The sequence below is a fragment of the Molossus molossus genome, unplaced genomic scaffold, assembly GCF_014108415.1.
Source record: "Molossus molossus isolate mMolMol1 unplaced genomic scaffold, mMolMol1.p scaffold_m16_p_10, whole genome shotgun sequence".
Classification (NCBI taxonomy): Eukaryota; Metazoa; Chordata; class Mammalia; order Chiroptera; family Molossidae; genus Molossus; species Molossus molossus.
Window position 1 is genome coordinate 42,869,249 of NW_023425345.1, and position 20,210 is coordinate 42,889,458.

At 40.2% G+C, this 20,210-nt stretch overlaps 1 protein-coding gene across 1 annotated transcript in view; it reads right to left on the minus strand.

Annotated features, from left to right (window-relative positions):
* Window positions 1-20,210, minus strand: part of SLC2A13 (solute carrier family 2 member 13) — a 322,426-nt gene that overhangs the window by 160,993 nt on the left and 141,223 nt on the right. Inside the window, exon 4 of the mRNA XM_036252063.1 lies at window positions 12,310-12,418. Within this exon, the coding sequence (XP_036107956.1) occupies window positions 12,310-12,418 (109 nt within the window). The remainder of the gene's footprint in view (window positions 1-12,309; window positions 12,419-20,210) is intronic.

The window sequence follows — 20,210 nt, forward strand, 5'->3', positions numbered from 1 at the left end:
CAAATTTAAAATATCCCACGGCTCTGGAGTGTCTCTGCCTCTGCACAGTTTGGGAATGATACCTTTTAAGACTTACTGAAGAACCGGATGTGGGAGCAGGAAGAAAAGCAAATCCAAGGTGATCCCTAGAGGTTAGGCCTGCGCAAGTGGGGGGTGGGGCACGCACTGAGAGGTGTGGGCAGGGAGGAGAACACGAACCCCTGAGAGGTACCTTACAGCCCTTTTGCATATCAGCAAGCTGAGACCTAGAGTGGCTGCGTAAGTTACTCAAGGTAGCACAACTGCTCGGAAACCTGATAAAATCTGACTCCAGGTCTGTCTGATGCCAAATAAAATAATAATATAATAAATAATAAGCTGCTATGCTTTAGTCACATCAGAGTATATGAAATACAAGATCTCATTTAACTCTAACAACATTATTAGATCTGTCTGATTCCAAGAGACACCTACAACATACTCCCTCTTGTTGGCAAATGTCAGTCTCATTCACTTGGCCACAAAATTAAAAGACACACACACACACACACACACACACATGAAATGAAGGTCTTGGAGGTGAAAAATAAAACTGAACATTTTACAGATGTACACAGCTGTTGTTGTAACGACTAGACTATATTTCTATTACTAAAATCATAGCAATCTAACTTGCCTTGACCCAGATCCGAACAGGACATACACAGGGCAAGTTCTAAGCAGAATGTTAATCGAAGGTCAATTCCTTAGGGCAGGTGTCATAACCTCAATGACCTCGATGGGGCCCAGCCATGGACAGTCGCAGGGAATGTGGGAAAACGAAGAGAGACAATGCAGTCCCTTGAAATCTGGACTTTAATGTTAAATTTAACAAGTGAAAAAATTCTGCACTTGGTCAAGAAAACATGCTTAGGGGCTAAATTTCGTCTTTCAAACAGTCTTAGATACATGATTAAATTTCTCAAATATACTTATGATAAAGGGATGAGGAGAGAGTCCTAAGGAAGCTGAAGATCATTAGGAAAGTGATCTTCTACGCAAGAAACTGAAGTTAAAACTGCACAGTTAAATCTACTTTACACATTTTCTAGTACTGTGTATTTTTACAGAAATGGAATGAGGAGCACCTTATATTTAATTCTGTATGCTTTAATTGGCCTAGTAAAAAATAACCTTATCAAAATAAATGAAGACGTTCCAGCAAGAGACACTGTTCATTTTTCTCCTTGCCATGAATGACTGTCATCAGACTACTTGTCTCTACATCAAGCAGCTTAATAGCATTTGAAATCCTGCAATTCTATCAACCACAGGAAGCATAATCACTAACTTTAGCATTTCAGTTGCCCTGAGAAAGAAGGAACCAAGAGATTTCACTTGCAGAATTTCTGTCATGGGATATTCAGAGTGTCTCCCCAATAATGTAAATCATTAGAAATGTCATTGTAGCGTCACTAATTCTAAAGATCAGGACTCTTTTGGTAGTGGTTTTGAAGACCCTGTTCTCGAATCTTGAATGGCTTTAGTTTTCCCAAGGTCATTTCTGCACATTGGTTTAGGAACACACTCAGAGTCAGACTGCGCCAGATCCAATAACACCACGCCATGACCCTGGCAATGAACAGAACAAAACCAGAAAAGAACAGTCAGTAGTGACTAAAATCTAGCTGGATTGTCCTGGGAAGTACTTTAAGGGGATAATTTTATTATCTGCATGGTCTCCGTGGGGGGTGGGGGGGATAGATACATAAATCTACAGTTATAATAAGCAGAATAACTGTTATGACAGGTATCTACTACAGTGCTATAGGAGGCCTGAAGGAGGTCACCTAAATGAGCCCCTGGATGTAGGGAGATGACATGTGACCGGAGTTTGGAGGTCTTTTAAGGAAAACTGGATAGCTCAGCCTGGGACAATGGTATGTATGAGGGCACTGAAGCCTGGATTAGCTTTAATCATCACCAGAATATAGGACGTTTGTATAGCAGAAGGCAATGCATGTGGGAAGTGGTTGAACACGAGGTAGTGCAGAGATGAACAAAGCCAGGCCAAGGAGGGTTCGAGACTTTGAGCTCTGCTAAAGCTCTGGGAAACATTAAACGATCTTCAGTAAAATGGGATATGATTTGATTTTGTTTCAAAAAGTTCACAGGCAGAGATAAAAAGGATAAACTGAGGGAGGTATGATTTAAGGCAGAAAAATCCTCTGTGCACCCCTCTCCCACAGTGATGTCTGACCTCCTGGTCTCAGATGCTTGGGCGAAGGTAAGTCTTTTTGATTTTTCACTCTTAGGAACTGGATAATTCCAGTCAATCTATTGTGATTATGGAACACACCAGAGGAAGGTCTCAAGGAGAAAGAAAGAAAGAAGAAGCATGCCGCCAAGAAGAAGCGAGCACAAAATACCCTGTGGACAGAGGCCGAGCAAGTGACTGGTTTCTGGTTCCAGCCCCTTGCCAGGCCCGCCCGTATTTCCTGCCAACACCATTTATTAAAGAGGCGTCTTTACTCCACTGTATGCTCTTGCCACCTCTGCCTTCAAACCCTATACTCTTAATGTAAATGCCCTTATTTTTCTAAGCTTGGTTTGAGTGGGATTCCTTTTTTGCAAACACAATGAGCCCTGACTAAAGCAGGGCCTGAATGTGGACAGATACGTGATGTTCGTTACAAGTACAAAATCGAAGGAAACTGCAGCTGGTTGAAGGTGGGTGGGCTGGCTCCTCATCTACAGTCTCGGCCATCACCGGTCACGCCCGTCGGTGACCTGGGGATGAGAGGAGAGGGGCATATTTGGTGGGAAGTGACAGGGATTCCGCTTTATGCATGTACAGACTGCTGAGAGTATAATATCCAACTAAGTGTCCAGCAGTTTGATATGGTTCTGCATCTCAGACTTCTGATCCGGAAATGCGGATTGAAGCATCTCTAACATGCAGACGGTCATTGAAACCACGAGAATGGACAAAACCTCCCAGTGGAGCTGTGAGTCACGGCCTGGGGAGCACGCACAATAAGGTGCAAATTTAGTAGGAAAAGCCACAAAAGCGACAGCGTGAAATGCTGTGATGTGCCAGTAAGAAAAAACTTTTTATTTTTATTTTTTAATTTTAATTTTATTTTTGTTACAGATGTTTCTCCTTTTTTACTCCATTGACACCCTCCTCCCCATTCCCCTTGCTCCGTCCCCGGCTTTGTTGTCCATGTCCATTGGTTATGCATACATGCATATAAGTTCTGTGGTTTATCTCTCCCCCACCACTCCCTCTTCTGAGGGTTGTTAGTCTGTACTCTACTTCCATGTTTCTGGATCTAACCTATTCCTCAGGCTGTTATGTTCATTATATTCCATAAATAAGTGAGATCATGTGATATTTGTCTTTTTCTGCTTGGCTTGTTTCACTTAGGATAATAACGTTCCAGGTCCCTCCATGTCGTCTCAAAGGATAAGAGATCTTTCTTTCTTACCGCTGCATAGTACTCCATTGTGTATATGTACCACAGCTTTTTTATCCATTTGTCTACTGATGGACACTTGGGCTGTTTCAAGATCTTAGCTATTGTAGATAATGCTGCTATGAACATGGGGGTACATTTTTTTTTTCTGATTGGTGTTTGAGGCTTCTTAGGGCATATTCATAGAAGTGGGATCACTGGGTCAAATGGAAGTTCAATTTTTAATTTTTTGAGGTAGCACCATATTGTTTTCCACTGGCTGCACCAGTCTGCATTCCCACCAGCAGTGCACTAGAGTCCCCTTTTCTCCACACCCTCGCCAGCACTTGTTGTTTGATGATTTGTTGATGGTGGCCATTCTGACAGATGTGAGGTGATACCTCATTGTTGTTTTAATTTGCATCTCTCTGATGATTAGTGATGTTGAGCATTTCTTCATATGTCTCTTGGCCATTTGTATGTCCTGTTTGGAGAGGTATCTATTCAGCTCCTCTGCCCATCTTTAAATTGGGTTCTTTGTCTTCCTTTTGTTGAGTTGTATGAGTACTCTATATATTTTGGAAATTAACCCCTTATCTGATCTTATCTGATATATAATTGGCGATGATGTTCTCCCATACAGTGGGTTGCCTTTCCATTTTGATGACTGTATCTTTTGCTGTGCAGAAGCTTTTGAGTTTGATGTAGTCCCATGTGTTCATTTTCTCCTTTGTTTCTGTTGCCTTAGGTGATGTATTAGTAAAAATTCTGCTCCGTATGATGTCCGAAATTTTGTTGCCTACATTTTCTTCTAGAATTTTTATGGATTCATGGGTCATATTTAAGTCTTTTATCCATTTTGAGTTTATTTTTGTATATGGTGTAAGTTGATGGTCTAGTTTCATTTTTTTGCATGTAGCTGTCCAATTTTCCCAACACCATTTATTAAAGAGGTTGCCTTTACTCCACTATATGCTCTTGCCACCTTTGTCAAATATTAATTGAGCATATTGCCTTGGGTCTATTTCTGGGTTCTCTATTCTGTTCCACTGGTCTATATGCCTGTTCTTGTGCCAGTACCAGGCTGTTTTGATTATAGTCGCTTTGTAGTATAACCTGATATCTGGTATTGTGATCCCATCTACTTTGTACTTCTTTTTCAAGATTGCTGTGGCTATTCGGGGTCTTTTTTGGTTCCAAATGAACTTTTGAAGTACTTGTTCTAATTCTGTGAAATATGCCGTTGGTATTTTGATGGGGATTTCACTGAATCTATAGATTGCTTTGGGTAGTATGGACATTTTAATGATGTTAATTCTTCCAATCCATGAACAAGTTATCTGCTTCCACTCATATCTTCCTCTATTTCTTTTTTTCAATGACCTGTAGTTTTCTGCAAATAGGTCCTTTACTTCTTTGGTTAAGTTTATTCCTAGGTATCTTAATTTTTTAAGAAGCACGGCCAAGTGAGGAGAGCTCAGATAGCTGACTTATCGAGAGGATGACAAATGTGAGTGTGGGAAGAGGAAAACCGAACTCCTCAGCATCCTCTAATAGCTCCTACCGGGCAGGCATTTCGTTGCCTCATTTCATCCTCAAAGCGCTCTTCCAAGGCAGGTGGCAACATGCCTTCTTTTTTTTGTCACTTATTTGCATATTTTATTTATTTAGTTTAATATAGCTTTACTGTTGAAAGTCTTACAGCTGTCCTTCCTTTTGTCCCCCCACTGACACCCTCCTTCCCACTATCACTGCACTGCTGTCCGTGTCCACTGGTTTTGCATACGTGCACGTAAGTGCTTTGGTTTAACTCCCCCCTCTTCTCTCTGAAGTTTGTCGGACTGTTCCCGACTTCCATGTCTCTGGGTCTATTTTGTCTGACAGCGTATATCCTTTTAAAGATAAGGGGAAAAGACCCAAATTCCCTGGGGATGGGCCACACACAGCCTACTGTGTATATCTAGTCCCCACAGAGCTGTGTTTAAAACTGAATTGAAATTTGTTTAAAAATAAAAAGTAAGCATTTTTACACCTGGAATCAATCAGACTGGTTACCCTCCACCCCACGTATGATTTGGGGAGTGAGGTTCTGCTTTACTGACACAGCCGGCCTATTTCCTGGGCACATCCCTGGATTTCTTGCTGCTATTTTACCTCGTTAACAGCATCTCCATTTCTTTTACTTACCATTCAGAAAAACATATGAGTCAGAGAAAGGGCAGGCAAGGAAATCATCTTCTCACATTACCAAAGATACTCTTGGGAACCCAAAATCATTGTGGCTGATACTGTATAAACCACAGAGGTACATCTCCAAAAATTACCACAGAACCTTAAATTCACATCTGATTCAGAAAGCACGCCAAAAGGATCTGACAATCTTTCGATGTACAGGTCATACCACATGAGGTATGCTTAGTGACAGTCCCCTCACCTCCTAAGAAGGCACCATTAGCTCTTATCATTCAAAGGTCACTGAGGTCTCTTCTCCCTGACTTAAACTTGACATAAAAAGAACACATCTAATACTGAAGCAGACAACCCTCCTACCATATCAGTAAGTAAAAAGAAAACACTTTTATGATTCCTTTCTATATTTTGAAAATAGAGACATGCATGAAAGAAGGGTATCATAACAATGTCCACAGAAGATGCCACACATCCTGGACTGAAGGGTGTGAGAGTAAGAGGGCGGGTCCACTGTGGTCCACAAATATCCTGGAACCTCTAAACTGCAATAGTCAGCAGAGGGGACGTTAACCTGGACCCTGCTTCTCCCATGGACTTCAGCCACATATGCAATCTCATTCAATCACCATACGGACATCAGGAAGCATTATTCTTGATTTCCAGATCAGTGGGGCTCTGAGAAGTTAGTAGCTTGTGGAGTTCACACAACTAGCAATTGCGATGGGTTTAGATTCAAATGTAGATCTAATTCCAAAGGTTGGTTGTATAAATATTTGTTGCGGTGCCATGTTTCTGCCCAGAAAACGACTCCATATAAAGGAATCTTTAAAAATAAAACAAAAAAAATCACTTATATGTGCCCTCTTCATGTTCTAGGTAGAATTAGTCTCCCCCTTTTCTGTGTTCCTACAGCATATTAATTTAGTTTTTATAATGTTGCATTGTAATTATTTTTCTATCTACTTAGATATAATATAGACTTCTCAAAGACAAAAATATAATTTCCAAATATTTGAAGGTCTAGAAACAATAAGGCAAATGTTAGTTGAACGAATAAATAAATGAATACTTTAGGAGAAGTTGTTTAACATTCTTTTGACAGAACAAATTATTTGTGAATTATATAAAGAAAATACTATAATATTCAAGAAAATATAGTCTCAACATTTTTTATGAAACTCCCATTTTATTGCTTTCTTTCACTATGGTTAGTGACATTTGTCACTAAAAATAAATTTGTTATATACACAAAAGATACTAAGAAAGTTCATGTCCCTATTGTGTAAACTTATTTTTACACATCTTTGAAGATGCAGAGTTTTAAACATATGCCCTTAGTCCCTCTCTGAATTCCCTAGCAGCTACCATGACAATTCACCATAGAATCTCATGTGAAGTTTTCAGTTAAATTATTGTGTCTCTCTGCTTTTCTGTCTGCAAGTTCTGGCACCATGGATGATTGCCCAGGGAAGCCCAGAAAAACTGCATTTACGGTCTGCAGGGGAGACCCTCACGGTGAGGGACTGAGGATGGCGAATAAATACTCCTGGAATAGTTCTGAAACACATTCTACACTCTTTCTTAGTAGGACTGAGCTCTAACTGCTGAGATAACCTGCTTACCAATGCAACTGCTACTGCATTGTCCACCCGGTTACACTTTCCCTTCCTCTAACTCATGCTTCTTAGTATCATCCCCCCAAATCATCTGCATCCAAGTCTTTGTCAAAGGGTCTTTTTCGGTAAATCCAAACTAAGATGGGTGTGCAACATATATACAGGGAAATGGAAGGTGACGAAGAACATTCTGATGGTTCCACCATAAAGCCATTCTGTGTAGAGACTCACCTGATGAGAATACTTCGTTTTGTATGTTAGGATAGTGATCTATCTGCCACCAAAAAAAAAAAAAAAAAAAATGGCTTTAGACTCCAGAGGGGAAAGGTGCAGCCTTACCCTTATATTCCATATGTATATACTTTTTTTTTCCTTTATTGATTTTAGAGAGAAAAGAAGGGAGAGGGAAAGATATAGAAACATTGATGAGAGAGAACATCGATTGGCTGCCTCCTGCATGCCCCCCACTGGGGACTGGGCCCACAACCTGGGCGTGTCCTGACCAGGAATTGAACTGACAACCTCTTGGTATATGGGTCGACGCTCAATCACAAAGCCACACCAGCCGGACCATATGTATATAATTTGAGAGGCCAGTGAAGTTCACTGAGCTTAAGACTACCCTATGTCATCACAGAAGCCAAGAAAAGATTTTTCACATCAGGTCACAGAACTGCTACACAGTCTTGAGATAGAGACCCAGTCAACTATAACCAGTCCCTCTCTGAATTCCCTAGCAGCTACCATGACAATTCGAAGATGCCCTTCTTCAAAGATATGCTTTGGAAATAAAACCGTGGTCTTAATATATGAGAAGTGAACATCTAGGACAATCATTAGAATGTGCTAAGCATTGAATAAATCTTTCCAAAAGTATCTGAACAAAATACATTTTTCTTTCTTAGACTAAAATTGATCTCTTACAGTCTGATAACTTTTCATCCAAGAAAGATGTAAAGTATTTCAAATGTTTTAGCTTCCACTTGTACTTGAAACTCCATTTTCCCTCATTCAAATGTACACAGAAGTCCATCTACTTCACTTTATAGGTAATTAGAATGAAGGCAATTAACTGGTATGCCTCAAGTCCCAGAGTGGAGACAGACCTTGGAACTAATTCTCTTCATTCCTGGGTCAGTATTTTTCCCAGCATATTTGAACTCATCTTTCAAATGAGTGACCCATGAACCCTAACATTTTCTCCTCTATTCCATGATGTTCATTCAATGAATACAAATGACTACAAATGCTCATCTTAAAACATTCCAATGAGATAAGCATATTATCTTTCAATAGCTTTTTGGATAATGTTCAGAGCCGTATTGAGGAGGCAGAGAAAGGAGAAAGCTCACATTAGTGAGCTGGTGTTTTGGTCCACTTATCCTTCCTGCTGTGGACTTTGGACAGAGCAAAACCTCCCCTTGGCTCGGATTTACAACATGAAAGTGCGTACATCCTTATTCTTTTCCTTCGTCTTTATTTTTCTCTACTTTTACCATCGTCTGACCATGCCTACTTGTAGTGCCAGGTTTGCTAATTGCATGGTCATTTTAATATTAGGAGAATTTCTTGGACGAGCTCTCCACAAGGTCAGAACAGATTAAAAAATACTGCACTTATGAAATTAAGTCAATTAAATATGATTAATAAACATAAATGACTCATCCAAGCACCAGGCTGGCTTGTCTAGGATCTCCAGGCCAGCGTATAAAGCAAAGGCCTTAACTGGGTGCCAGTAGATGAAAGAATTTGATTCTTGAGATGGATGCAATTTTATTAGCACACAAACAGTCATTTTAGATTTTTATCCTTGGATAGCACTGAATTCCACTAACTCTGATTTCTTATTTTACATCACCCCCAAACAAGCTTTCAACAGGCGGCTCTAAGCATTTCAGTTGTTCGACAACTAAAGGTAGCAGATGTAATCTGGAGTCAGAAAATCAGGGCCCCACCCTCAACTCTAAAACTTTAATTGTGTAACAATAAAAAAGTCACCTCACTCTTTACGTCTCAGCTTCCTCACCTAGGAATAAAGAGAAGAACTGCCCTGCTCACGTGAGAGGATATTTACAAAAATCGAGAGAGACTGTGTCTATGAAATTTTATGGTGTTATATATGTAAAGGAGTAAAAGTGTTTATCATGACAATAATAGTTACATCATTACAGAGGCTAACAGTTTTATCCTATATTTTTCCTTTTCTGTTAATATTTATTGAATTAATACATACTACACTAGTACCTAGTATTTAATGATCAATAAATTCTCGCTATTAACATTATTGTTACAAGGGCATGTTATCCAAAGGTCTGTATTATCTCTTATAAAGAAGATAGAAGAAGTGATCTCCTGAGGATTAAAGGATTAAGGTAAAGCAGTTATGGAAGTCAGAATGATCTGCCCAATTGATATAATTGTCCATTTAATCAATATAATTGACCATTTCTCCCCCCTACTTTAACACGTACCTCGGTTGTGGTTTGGTTCCCAGCCCTGGTCTGGGTTGTGCAGGAGGAAGCCAGTTGATGTGTCTCTCTCACATCGATGTTTCTCTCTCTCTCTTTTTCTCTCTCTCCCTCTCTGTCTCCCTCTCCCTCTCCCTCTCCTTTCCTTCCTGTCTATCTGAAGACAAATGAAAAAAATATCCTCGAGTGAGGATTAAAGAAAAAAAAAGTAAACTATTAGGCTCCAATAAGAGATTATTTTAAATTAAAAGAAATAAAAATTCTGATAGTATTTATTGAATCTTAAGAATGGAAAAAGATATGTACATGCACAAATACACGCATGAATACAGACTAGAGAGAGTAAAGGAGTCCCAAATTAGATATTTTCCATCCAGATAATGACAGTAGTGCAGTCTATTATAATGAAATTAATTTATACCAAGTCTTATATGTTTAAGATATAAATTCTGTAATTATGTACTTTGAATAACCACAGTTACTTAGCCTAAGTTTCGTATCATTTAAGTGACTAGCCGTTTGCATCTTGTAGACAGAATCTACGTTTAAGCATCATTTACCTCATTTTATTCTTCCTACTTTCTGTGATAAATACTCAACTGAAGCAAAAGCAGTATGAAAACTAAGCAAAGTAATTAATGGCCATCACAAATCTTAGAGAATATCAGGATCCTTACACTTACATCACTTGATCTTACTGTGAAAAGATTGAGGGTTTGGAGAAATGAATGCTTTGCCTTAACACGTTTCTTACTAGTTATTACAAATGGACGACAGTCAGTTCACTGGCCTCAGCCACCACCCATCAGTGAGGGCTGGCTGACGTAACCCCCGTTTTACAGGAACACAAAAAAGTACAACAAAAATTCATTCTCTATGTCAAGTTTAAATGCCTAGAAAAGGACAGAACAAATGAAAAAGGCTTTCAGAAACAAGACATAATTTAAATCAGGTTGATAATCCAGATATTCAGAGTTGTTTCTGCATTGTGTTATCTGAAAGTGTGATGTTACGATTTGGTGCCTCCCCCCACCCCCAATGAGGGTGGCAGACACATCTCAACAGTCTTGGTGTGCCACGTCTGGACGGCAAACAGGCATGCTGGTCACTGTCCCAACAGGTGGGCTATAACAGAGCTGATATAGTTGAGGAAAAATGAAGGGGAATGTCAGAGGGAAGGAGACGACCAAATACTAAAAATGTAGTGTAACAGGAATCATGACTAAAGTCAAAATCACCAATGGTGGGGAAGTACTTAAAATGCAGTTTCTTAACAAGTCCTGATTTAATCTAATGAGTCACTGGGCCCTAATAATCATTTTAAATAACCAGTTGAAATAAATTCATTCTTTTCCAAAGGAAAAAAAATTAACTCATCATATCCCAAGTAATTTTAAAGGAAAAGAGTGCCAAATGCATGTGAATGGTGTACCAGGTAAGTTTTAATTTTACATTATTTGTATTTTTTTTTTTTTTAATCCTCATCCGAGGATATTTTTCCATTTTTTGTACAGATAGAGTGGGAGGGAGAGAGAGAAAGGGAGAGAGAGAGAGAAACATCGACGTGAAGAGACACATCGAGTGGCTGCCACCCGCACGACCAACCAGGGCCGGGGACAAACTTGCAACCGAAGTACGCGCCCTTAGCGGGAACTGAACCCGGGTCTCTCCGGACCGCAGGTCGACGCTCTAACCGCTGAGCCAAACTGGCCAGGGCTATTTGTATTTTTTTAATGAATAATTTTAAATAACGGGTAGGAGAAAAAAAGCTTGTAAGACAGCAGCTTTTCACCCTGTGGTCACCTTCTCAGCAAAACCAATGACTTTCTCTAACCACATTCTCTTACCGAGGACTGTAAGTCTGTGCTGTGGAGAACTGAAGAGTCCCATAGAGCCCTGATCACAATCTGAAAGCACACACCAGACTATGAGTTTATTTAATCTGTGTTTCCTCCACCAGCCTGTATACTCTGTGAGGCCCTCCTATATATCTAGTACAAAATAGGCCATCAAAAATAGGTTTAAAATTGAATAGCTGAAATACTGTAGAACCCCCTACTATTCACCCTACTTCACCCCCACACACATATAACTTTGGGGATGACTCTGTAAACTAGAAAATGGAATTTCTGCATCCACTCCACCTCTCTGCTCCCACTCCATCCGCAGCCCACTGTACTCTGGTTGTAACAAACATACTTCTATTAATTTTCTTATCACACTGCATTGTAACTGACTGCCCCAGAAGGAGATGAATTAGTTACTTGTGCGCCCATTAATCTGACAATGCTAGGTGACTCCCTTCACTTCCTAACCAGCATCAAGAAATGGCTTATGAAAATGATATATTCATTACTTCACAATATAAGAAAGTACTGGATGGCATAAAAGAGAAATGATATGAAATCAAATAAAGTCAATAATTACTACAAACACAATAAATCACTTCCTTCTAGTTAAAAATTAATAGGATTTAAAAACTGTAAAGTTAAATATCTTCCAAAAGGAAAATCCTAAACATTTAATAACAACAAATCACCCGGAGTCCTATTCTTTTTCCCCCATATATAATCATACCTTCATAATCTTGTCAGTAAAAAGCCAGAAAGAAATACATACATGACGGTGTTAATGCCTGAGAGCTGTTGGAACATTTGTAGGCCACAACCCACAATTAAAGCTCGGCGCGTGGGGGGGTAACTCAGCATTCTGCAGATCACCGGTCCAGCTTTTTAAAAAAGAGAGAAAAAGAAGGACACATCTATTATTTTAAGTTCCCATAGTAATTTATCCCATTAGGATAAATTTCTCCAAATTTCTGTGAAATCAACATGTCTGGGAATTTCAAAATAGAATGTACATACTTTTGAAAACATCTGGACACAATGTATTTTTTTTAAAACAGACTTATTATATATATTTCAGTTTAAACTGTAAAAGCAACATGAGAAAGTTCAAGTTAAAGCAATTTATGAACACTAGGAAGACCTACATAACCCTAAGCGTCAGAAATTATTCTTCCTTAAATCCCTACAAGGTGCATTAACTACTTTGGTTCTTCCACTTCCTTGGCAATTAGTTATTACTTGAAATCCATTCAATGTGGAGCTACTTACAAAGACACTGACAAATAGCTTTAATCATCCAAAAAAAAAAAAAAGCATTCATTGAAAACAATTAAATAGGGAACAGAATTCATCTCACCAAAGTAACAAAATTCATTTTAATCTACTCAACTAAAGTTAAGAAATTTGGGCATGATATCAGACTTTATTATAGCTACAATGGATATTGTTAATAAAAGTTTCCAAAAAAAATAAAAGAAAGAAAATTAATGTCTATTTTATATTGCTACATATGGAATTTCTAGATTTTGAATAGCTCCCCCAGTGGCATTTGGTGATCATTTCAAAATATAAATAGGTTTTCAAAATGGTCCAGCCGCACTGGCCTCTGTATTGGAACTCCAGGACAAATCTGGAAAGCTGTAGATATGAACTACTGAGGCCTTAATAAGGTGACTAACCTTACTGATGTCTGTTGTCTGGGCATAATTACTAAATGTGCCCCTTCCATTCCTGTAAGTGCTTCAATTACACCGTCACCTTAGTCTTAAGAGGTATTCTAGATAGCGTCCTCCTGGGCCAGCATTGACTCCAAGGAACTACGGCATTCCTGCTGTTAGAAGAGATGGCCTGAAATCACCGGGATGTTAATTACTTAATTAGAGGCACTTTTCCTGGAGGCCAAGTCTCATCCGTGAACTCTAAACCAAGACAAGTAAATTAAAACTCAAGGAAGTTTCACCATTTCAGGAATCTTTTGGAAATCTAATATTCCAGTTCACAGAAACGGAATAGAATACGCTGTTTTCTCAGCAATAAAAGTTAATGTGGGATGTCAAGCCTGGGTATTAATTAGAACTGAGCATTATAGGACTGAGAATATTCATCTCTATGTAGGTGTAATTATAATCACATGAAGACTTGATTTCTGCAAATGACTGTGTCTCTAAATGGTCAGACAGGACCCAGACACAGAAGCAATGAGAGTCGCTCAAAGCTCAATGCAGTGACAACCCAGTTAGAAAGCAGGCTGAGAGTATGATAAATGTGAAAATCGCTCTAGCGTCAAGTAAAGAAGTACTAAATCCTAGAAAAGTCGTGTGCAATAGGTTCATTTTGAGAGCTTTACTTGACAGTATTGCACTATCATTGGATCAGTTGTTTGAAAGATGACCCGGCTCATCTGCATAGATATCCATAAATGAGCCACAAAATAAAACACACACATAGAATCCTATAAATATCGACCTATTTCCATAAACCAAAAATTTCAAATAAAAAAGATTATGATTCACCTTGTGTACCATGGAAAACTGGTAAGACAACAATTAACAAAACAAGCAAAATCTCTTTTCAACTTTTAGTGGCTTCCATAGATGAGAAACTGGCCTTCTGCAAGAGATCTATTCTAATCTTTGGACAGTTACATCTACTTTCACTATTAAACTGTTCCATGATTTGGTTTTTTGGTTTGTTTGTTTGTTTGTTGTGGTACATGCCCCTAGCGGGAACCGAACCCAGGACTCTTTGGTCCACAAGGCAACGCTCCAACCACTGAGCCAAACGGGCCAGGGCTGTTCCATGTTTTGATGGACAGACTAGGTAATGCTGATTTTGGAGGGCAAATATTAAGAGAAAATTGTGATAAATTAAGCTTGAAGTTTGACTTGCCAAAATATCAAAGATAAACTGCATAAACATCACATTTATTTTCTGGTTTTTCATAACCTGGCTTTGAACTTTCTCTTGCTTTGAATTTCCTATTAAAAATTAACAATAATAGTTCTTTATTAGACTAAATTTTTTAAAAAACATAAATTTGATCACAGAAGCTCCACATCTGATTATATATAAACAAAAATTTTAAATTTCCTTTCATTAAAATCACAAGCTTTATTAGGTAGTAAAACTTAACAAGTGTAAACCATCGTTAACTTTTATATCACAGAAGCTATAAGGTAGAAGTAAAAATCAAATGTATTAATTGGTTAAATGTTCATAACTGAAAATGTAAATGTAACACTCTATTTATTGTATTTCTTTTTATTTCTGTCATTTAAAACATTTTTTGTACACAAACATTTCATACTGAATTTTTTAAAAAATGTGTGTCTTTGAAACACAGAAATTCCCACACAGTAAAAACTAATACCTCTAAATAACTAAAATAGGTTGGAAATGCAAGACTCAAAATATCACATTATGAAACAATAGATGCAAGAATCCAAAATGGGTTCACCTTTCCCTTCATTCTGAACATCTCTTACTGAGTAACTTCGACAATGGCTGTCCAGGTGCGGCAGGGGCTCTGGTGGCCCAGATGACAAGGACAGTCCCACAAGTGCAGCTGTTCCTGTGCATAGGCTGCGAGGGAGCTGAGCCTACAGAAGCTGCTCCAGATATGATTAAAAATGTACCAGAATGTATTTTGTATAAGATCCTAGCTTTTGATTTCCACTACCGGCCAAAATGGAACAACAGTCACAGTTACCTCCATCGTGAAACAACAACAAAAGCATGCAAAACAGAATGAAACAGTAGTTCTCATGATAATAGAACAAAAGACAGTGACTCCTGAAAATCAAGAGGCAGATGAGATGAAACCTATTACTGTTGCAGCTTAATGCCTTGAAAATATGTCTAGGCTGCAACAGAGGGAGGGGGAATCAGGTAGATCGTGGTGTTCCCCTTGAGTTGAAAAGTTGCAGCTCAGTCAGAATCCAGGGATGCCAAGGTTGTGAGAGTTCACAGGGCAGAGTGCCAAAGAGAGAGATTCATAAACAAGGACGTGGAGACCTGCAGCCCCTCCCCATCTGATATTCAGTTACGTTCTGATCGGTGGACACCTGTGAGGAAACTACAGAGGCAGGAAAAGAGCCACAGGAAAGGATTCAAGAAATCAGCCCCAGGAATTCACACAGGGCTGGGAACAGGACCTGCTCCTACCAACTAGAGTGAAACCCTAGACCATAAGAAAGAGCATTCAGGAGGGTTTTACCTTGTTATAAACTTAGTCTTAGATTAAACACTATGTGGGTACCACCTAAAACAGCTTAAAAGCAAGATCCAACTGCTTTCAAGTTACTGAGTAGCATCCCAGAACAAAATTCAACAGTAAGATAAAGTTTACAATGTCTGGAATACAATAAAAAACATCACCAGGCACCCAAAAAGACAGGAAAGTACAACTGGCAACAATAATGGGATTAATTCATCAAGAGGCCTTAGCAACTCTATCTAGAATGTCCACACACCTGAGCAGAGATTCCGTGGCAGCCGGCATTCTTTGGCTTGTCGCTGCCTCAGTCCAGTCTCTGCATCCATGGTCACACTGCTTTCTCCTCTGCTGTCCTGAATCCCTCTTTGTTGCCCTCCAGAACAGTGGTTCTCAAACTATGGGTCACGACCCCTTTGGGGGTTGAATGACCCTTTCACAGGGGTCACCTAACACATATTTCTGATGGTCTTAGGAACCAGACACCGCCCCTCTATCCGTCTCCAGGCGGGTCCGCCCACATGCAGATGCGCCCACACACGACATGAGGGACTGTAGTAAAGGGTCAAGCAGTAGGGAGGTTGAGAACCGCTGCTCCAGAAGCTGGAGAAAGCAAGGAGAGACTGTCCCTAGGGCCACTGGAGGGAGCACGGCCTTACGGACATCTTGCTTTCAGCCCAGTGAACTAATTCTGAACTTGTGGCCACCAGACTGTGAGAACGAATTTCTTGTTTTAAGTTACCAAGTCTGTGGTCATTTGTTTCAGCAGCCTTGGGAAACTAATACCCGGATTGATCAGGGAACAAAAGAGAGAAGACACCAATGACTAATACCATGAATACAAGAAGTGAGATCATTACAGATTCTAGAGATATTAAAAAATAATTTTTAAAAAGTGTTATGAATAACTTTCTGGCAATAAATTCCCCATCTTAGAAGTACTAGGCAAATTCCCCCCAAAACAGGATCTTCCAAAGCTAACTCAAGAAGCGGACTAAATATCCAGCCCTATGAGCTACTAAAAATGCTAAATTTGTAGTTAAAAACTTTCTCCCATGTCTAAATGGTTCCCTGTGGAAGAGAGAGTCACACAGGGACACAGAGGAGACTTTCTGAGGGGCTTGGGTAGGTTTAGGATCTTGACTGTGGTAATGGTTTCAAAGGTATATACTTATGTCAAAACTTATCAAACCAAAAACTTTAAATACAGGGTGGGGCAAAAGTAGGTTTACAGTTGTTCATATGGAAAACAATACAATAACCAATCAATAATCATCCAAGAATAAATTCTGTGTTTCACGTACTCACAACTGTAAATGTACTTTTGCCCCATCCTGTATGTGCCATTTACTGTAGATAAATTGTACCTCAGTAAAGGTGCTTAAAAACAAACAAACAAACAAGACTTCACAAGAAGCTAGATGTCAAGAGAACTGAAACGGTGAAATAGATAAGAAGAAAATTCAAACATTCAAAGACCATGACCTTCACTTACAAAGCGACACCAAGGGGTCACTAATGAGAAGCAACAGTTGACTAGGCTGGACCAATGAAGTTGGCTGCGAGATTACTAATCGGGAACTGCCAGGAAGTAGGACCCTTAGAATTTCTTCAGGGTTTTCATTGCTCTTATTTTCCCCTTTCTTTTTGTTTCATTTATTTATAGATTTTACCGTACTAAAGAAAACTTCAGGAAGAAAAAGCAGAACACATTATGACTAATGAATTACAAGGTGCAAACTCTCGGAGGCTTCCCACTGCTAACCGTCTGCACAGACTGAATTCTCTGTTATAAGGAAAGATGTTTCTGTGCAGAAAGCAGGGCCCTTCTTGAGAGCAAGATAATCACTGCTCAGCTTCACATATTGCTCTCCCTGCACCCCAATCTGAGGCCCTAGATTGGGCCATAATCAAGCACAGGAAGGGTCCAAAGCCATGGTCCTCTCCCAAAGGCGGCCAGCGGAGGCCATTCTCACACCCTGCAGGCCTTCAGGAAGAGACAGGTGTGCAGGAGCTCAATGCACACTCCAAGGCTTTCTCCCTGCCACCCACCACCACCACCACCACGAAAACTCGACATCCTGATATCTAGCACTAACCGGCACACGTTTTGGACAGTCATTTAATTTTAATTATGTTATCAACCACCAAAATCTCAGTCAGCTTGGGCTGCTCTAACAAAACACCGTAAAGTGGATGGCTTAAAGAACAGCCACTTACTTATCCCAGTTCTGGAAATCCATGACCGAGGGGCTGGCAGATGTGGTTTCTGGCGAGAGCTCTTTTCCTGGCTTATAGATGGCTACCTTCTCACTGTATGCTCACGTGGGGACAGGAAGGAGAGAAGGGGAAGGTGGGTGGGGTGGGGGAGAGGAAGAAAGCTGGGGGGGGGGAGGGAGAGATTGAAATCTGTCTTCACCCTTCAGAGACACTAATCCCATCATGGGGCTCCACAGCCATCCTCTCATCTAAACGAATTACCTCTCAAAGGCCCCATCTCAATACAATTACAATGGGCGTTAGAGCTTCAATGTATGAATTTGGGGGAGTCACAAACATGCATTCCATAACATCAAGAGTATTAGGCATCTGCTCAAATCTCAATACATTTTCTAATATTTCAATAGCTCTTCATGCTTATGAACCGTTTTCATCATCACAAGAGTCTCACCAAATAAGGCAGAGCAGGCGGAGCTAATGAGGAAAGGGAGCGCAGAGGGACTCGACAGCTTCCCGAAATCATACACGAGTAAGCCTCTAGAGCTAGGACGTGAGCTAACGTCTTAACGTCTTGGTCGTGCCATAAAGGTCAAGACACTTTATATGTATACTTAAATTTCTTAGCATAAAAGAAGCAATGTTTTTTGTTACTCAGTGTGAGTTAACAAAACACAAAACAGAAGCACTATCGAGCTACAAGAATAAACATATTGTTTATCCTGGCTTCAACTTCTCAATTTCTTTGTCTCTTTTTAATGGTCTCGGAAGTTATCTATTTCAAAACATTCACTTCACCCTACCCCTCTCTCCCTTCCTATATCCAGGAAATGGAGCACTGTTTGCAAATAATGAGGACAACAGGCCACCCTGGTTCATGATAAATTCAGTGTCTGTGGGTGTGGCCCTCTCTGCTGCCGGAGGAGACTCTATTCATCTCCAGTTGTCTCCTGATTATATTCTTACAAGGTCCTTACAAACATTCCTCCTGCTTGGTCGTCCATTGTTCTCTCCAGGCGGTCTGACCAAGAATTCCCTGGCCCCTTTATCAAACCTAAAGTACCTACTGTGAGCCGAGCCTGCACTTGGTACAGAAACATGATGAGGCCCTGCCCTGGAGCAGCTCATAGCAACTGGTGGGGAGGGAGTCACACGCAGAAATAAAACATGCTCCTCAATAGCTTACATGTTCTCACAGAGGTACATGCAAAGCATTATGAGACTGAGGGGTAGGGAAGAATCCAGAAAGGGAGAGCCAGCTCAAGCACATATAAAACAGAAGCCATATCTCCTCCTCCCAAACTTCTTTACTCTGCTACCTCATTTCAAGTCAGGATCAAAGAAGGTGGCACTTCACTGTTCATTTCCTATCCCTACTGCCCATATCCAGTAAGTTGCAAAATTTTAATGACGATTAATGTATACATGCCTGGTTTCTTTCTACAAAATGTCAGAAAAATGTCTCTTGCTTTTGCACCTGTACCCTCTCTGCCTCCCCAGCTCACTGTGTCCATCTCCCGGGTGAGCCAGTTCACGGCAGTGAACAGCACTACCCAGACCAATGCTGGATCTCCATCTCCACTGCTTAGCTGCTGTGAGGGTTTAAGCACATTGTTCAACCTTTCTAAGGGCCTCTACCTCCTCTTCAGTTAAATGGATACAGTAGTACTTGCCATCATGAGGTTTAGAGATGATAAACTTCCTGGCATATACTATGTGTGACCTTTAGATTTGTGTGTCAACTTGACTAGGTCACAGGGTACCCAGATGTCTGGTTAAATAGCATTTCTGAGTGTGCCTGGGAGGGTGTTTCTGGACAAGATTAACATCTGAATCAGCAGGCTGAGTGAAGCAGATGGCCCTCCCCAGTGCAGGTGGGCATCACCCAATCCACTGAGGGTCAACATGGAACAAAAAAGGTAAGAAGGGAGAGTCTGTTCTCTCAGCCTGCCTGCTTGAGCTTGGACACTGGTCTCCGCCTGCCCTCAGACTGGGACTTAAACTGTCAGCTCTCCTAGGTCTCCAGCTAGCAGAGGGCAGACTGCTATCTTCTCAGCCCCCATAATTACACAAACCCATTCCTTAAGACTGATAGGTGAATACAAGATGCCATCAATCTCACTCAGTCTCTCTCTCTCCTCCTCTCCCTCTCGTATTGGTTCTGTTTCTTTGGAGAATCCTGACTAATACAGGACATATCCAGTAACTAAAAGCACTGTGTGTGGTCTCCGCATCTCCAATCT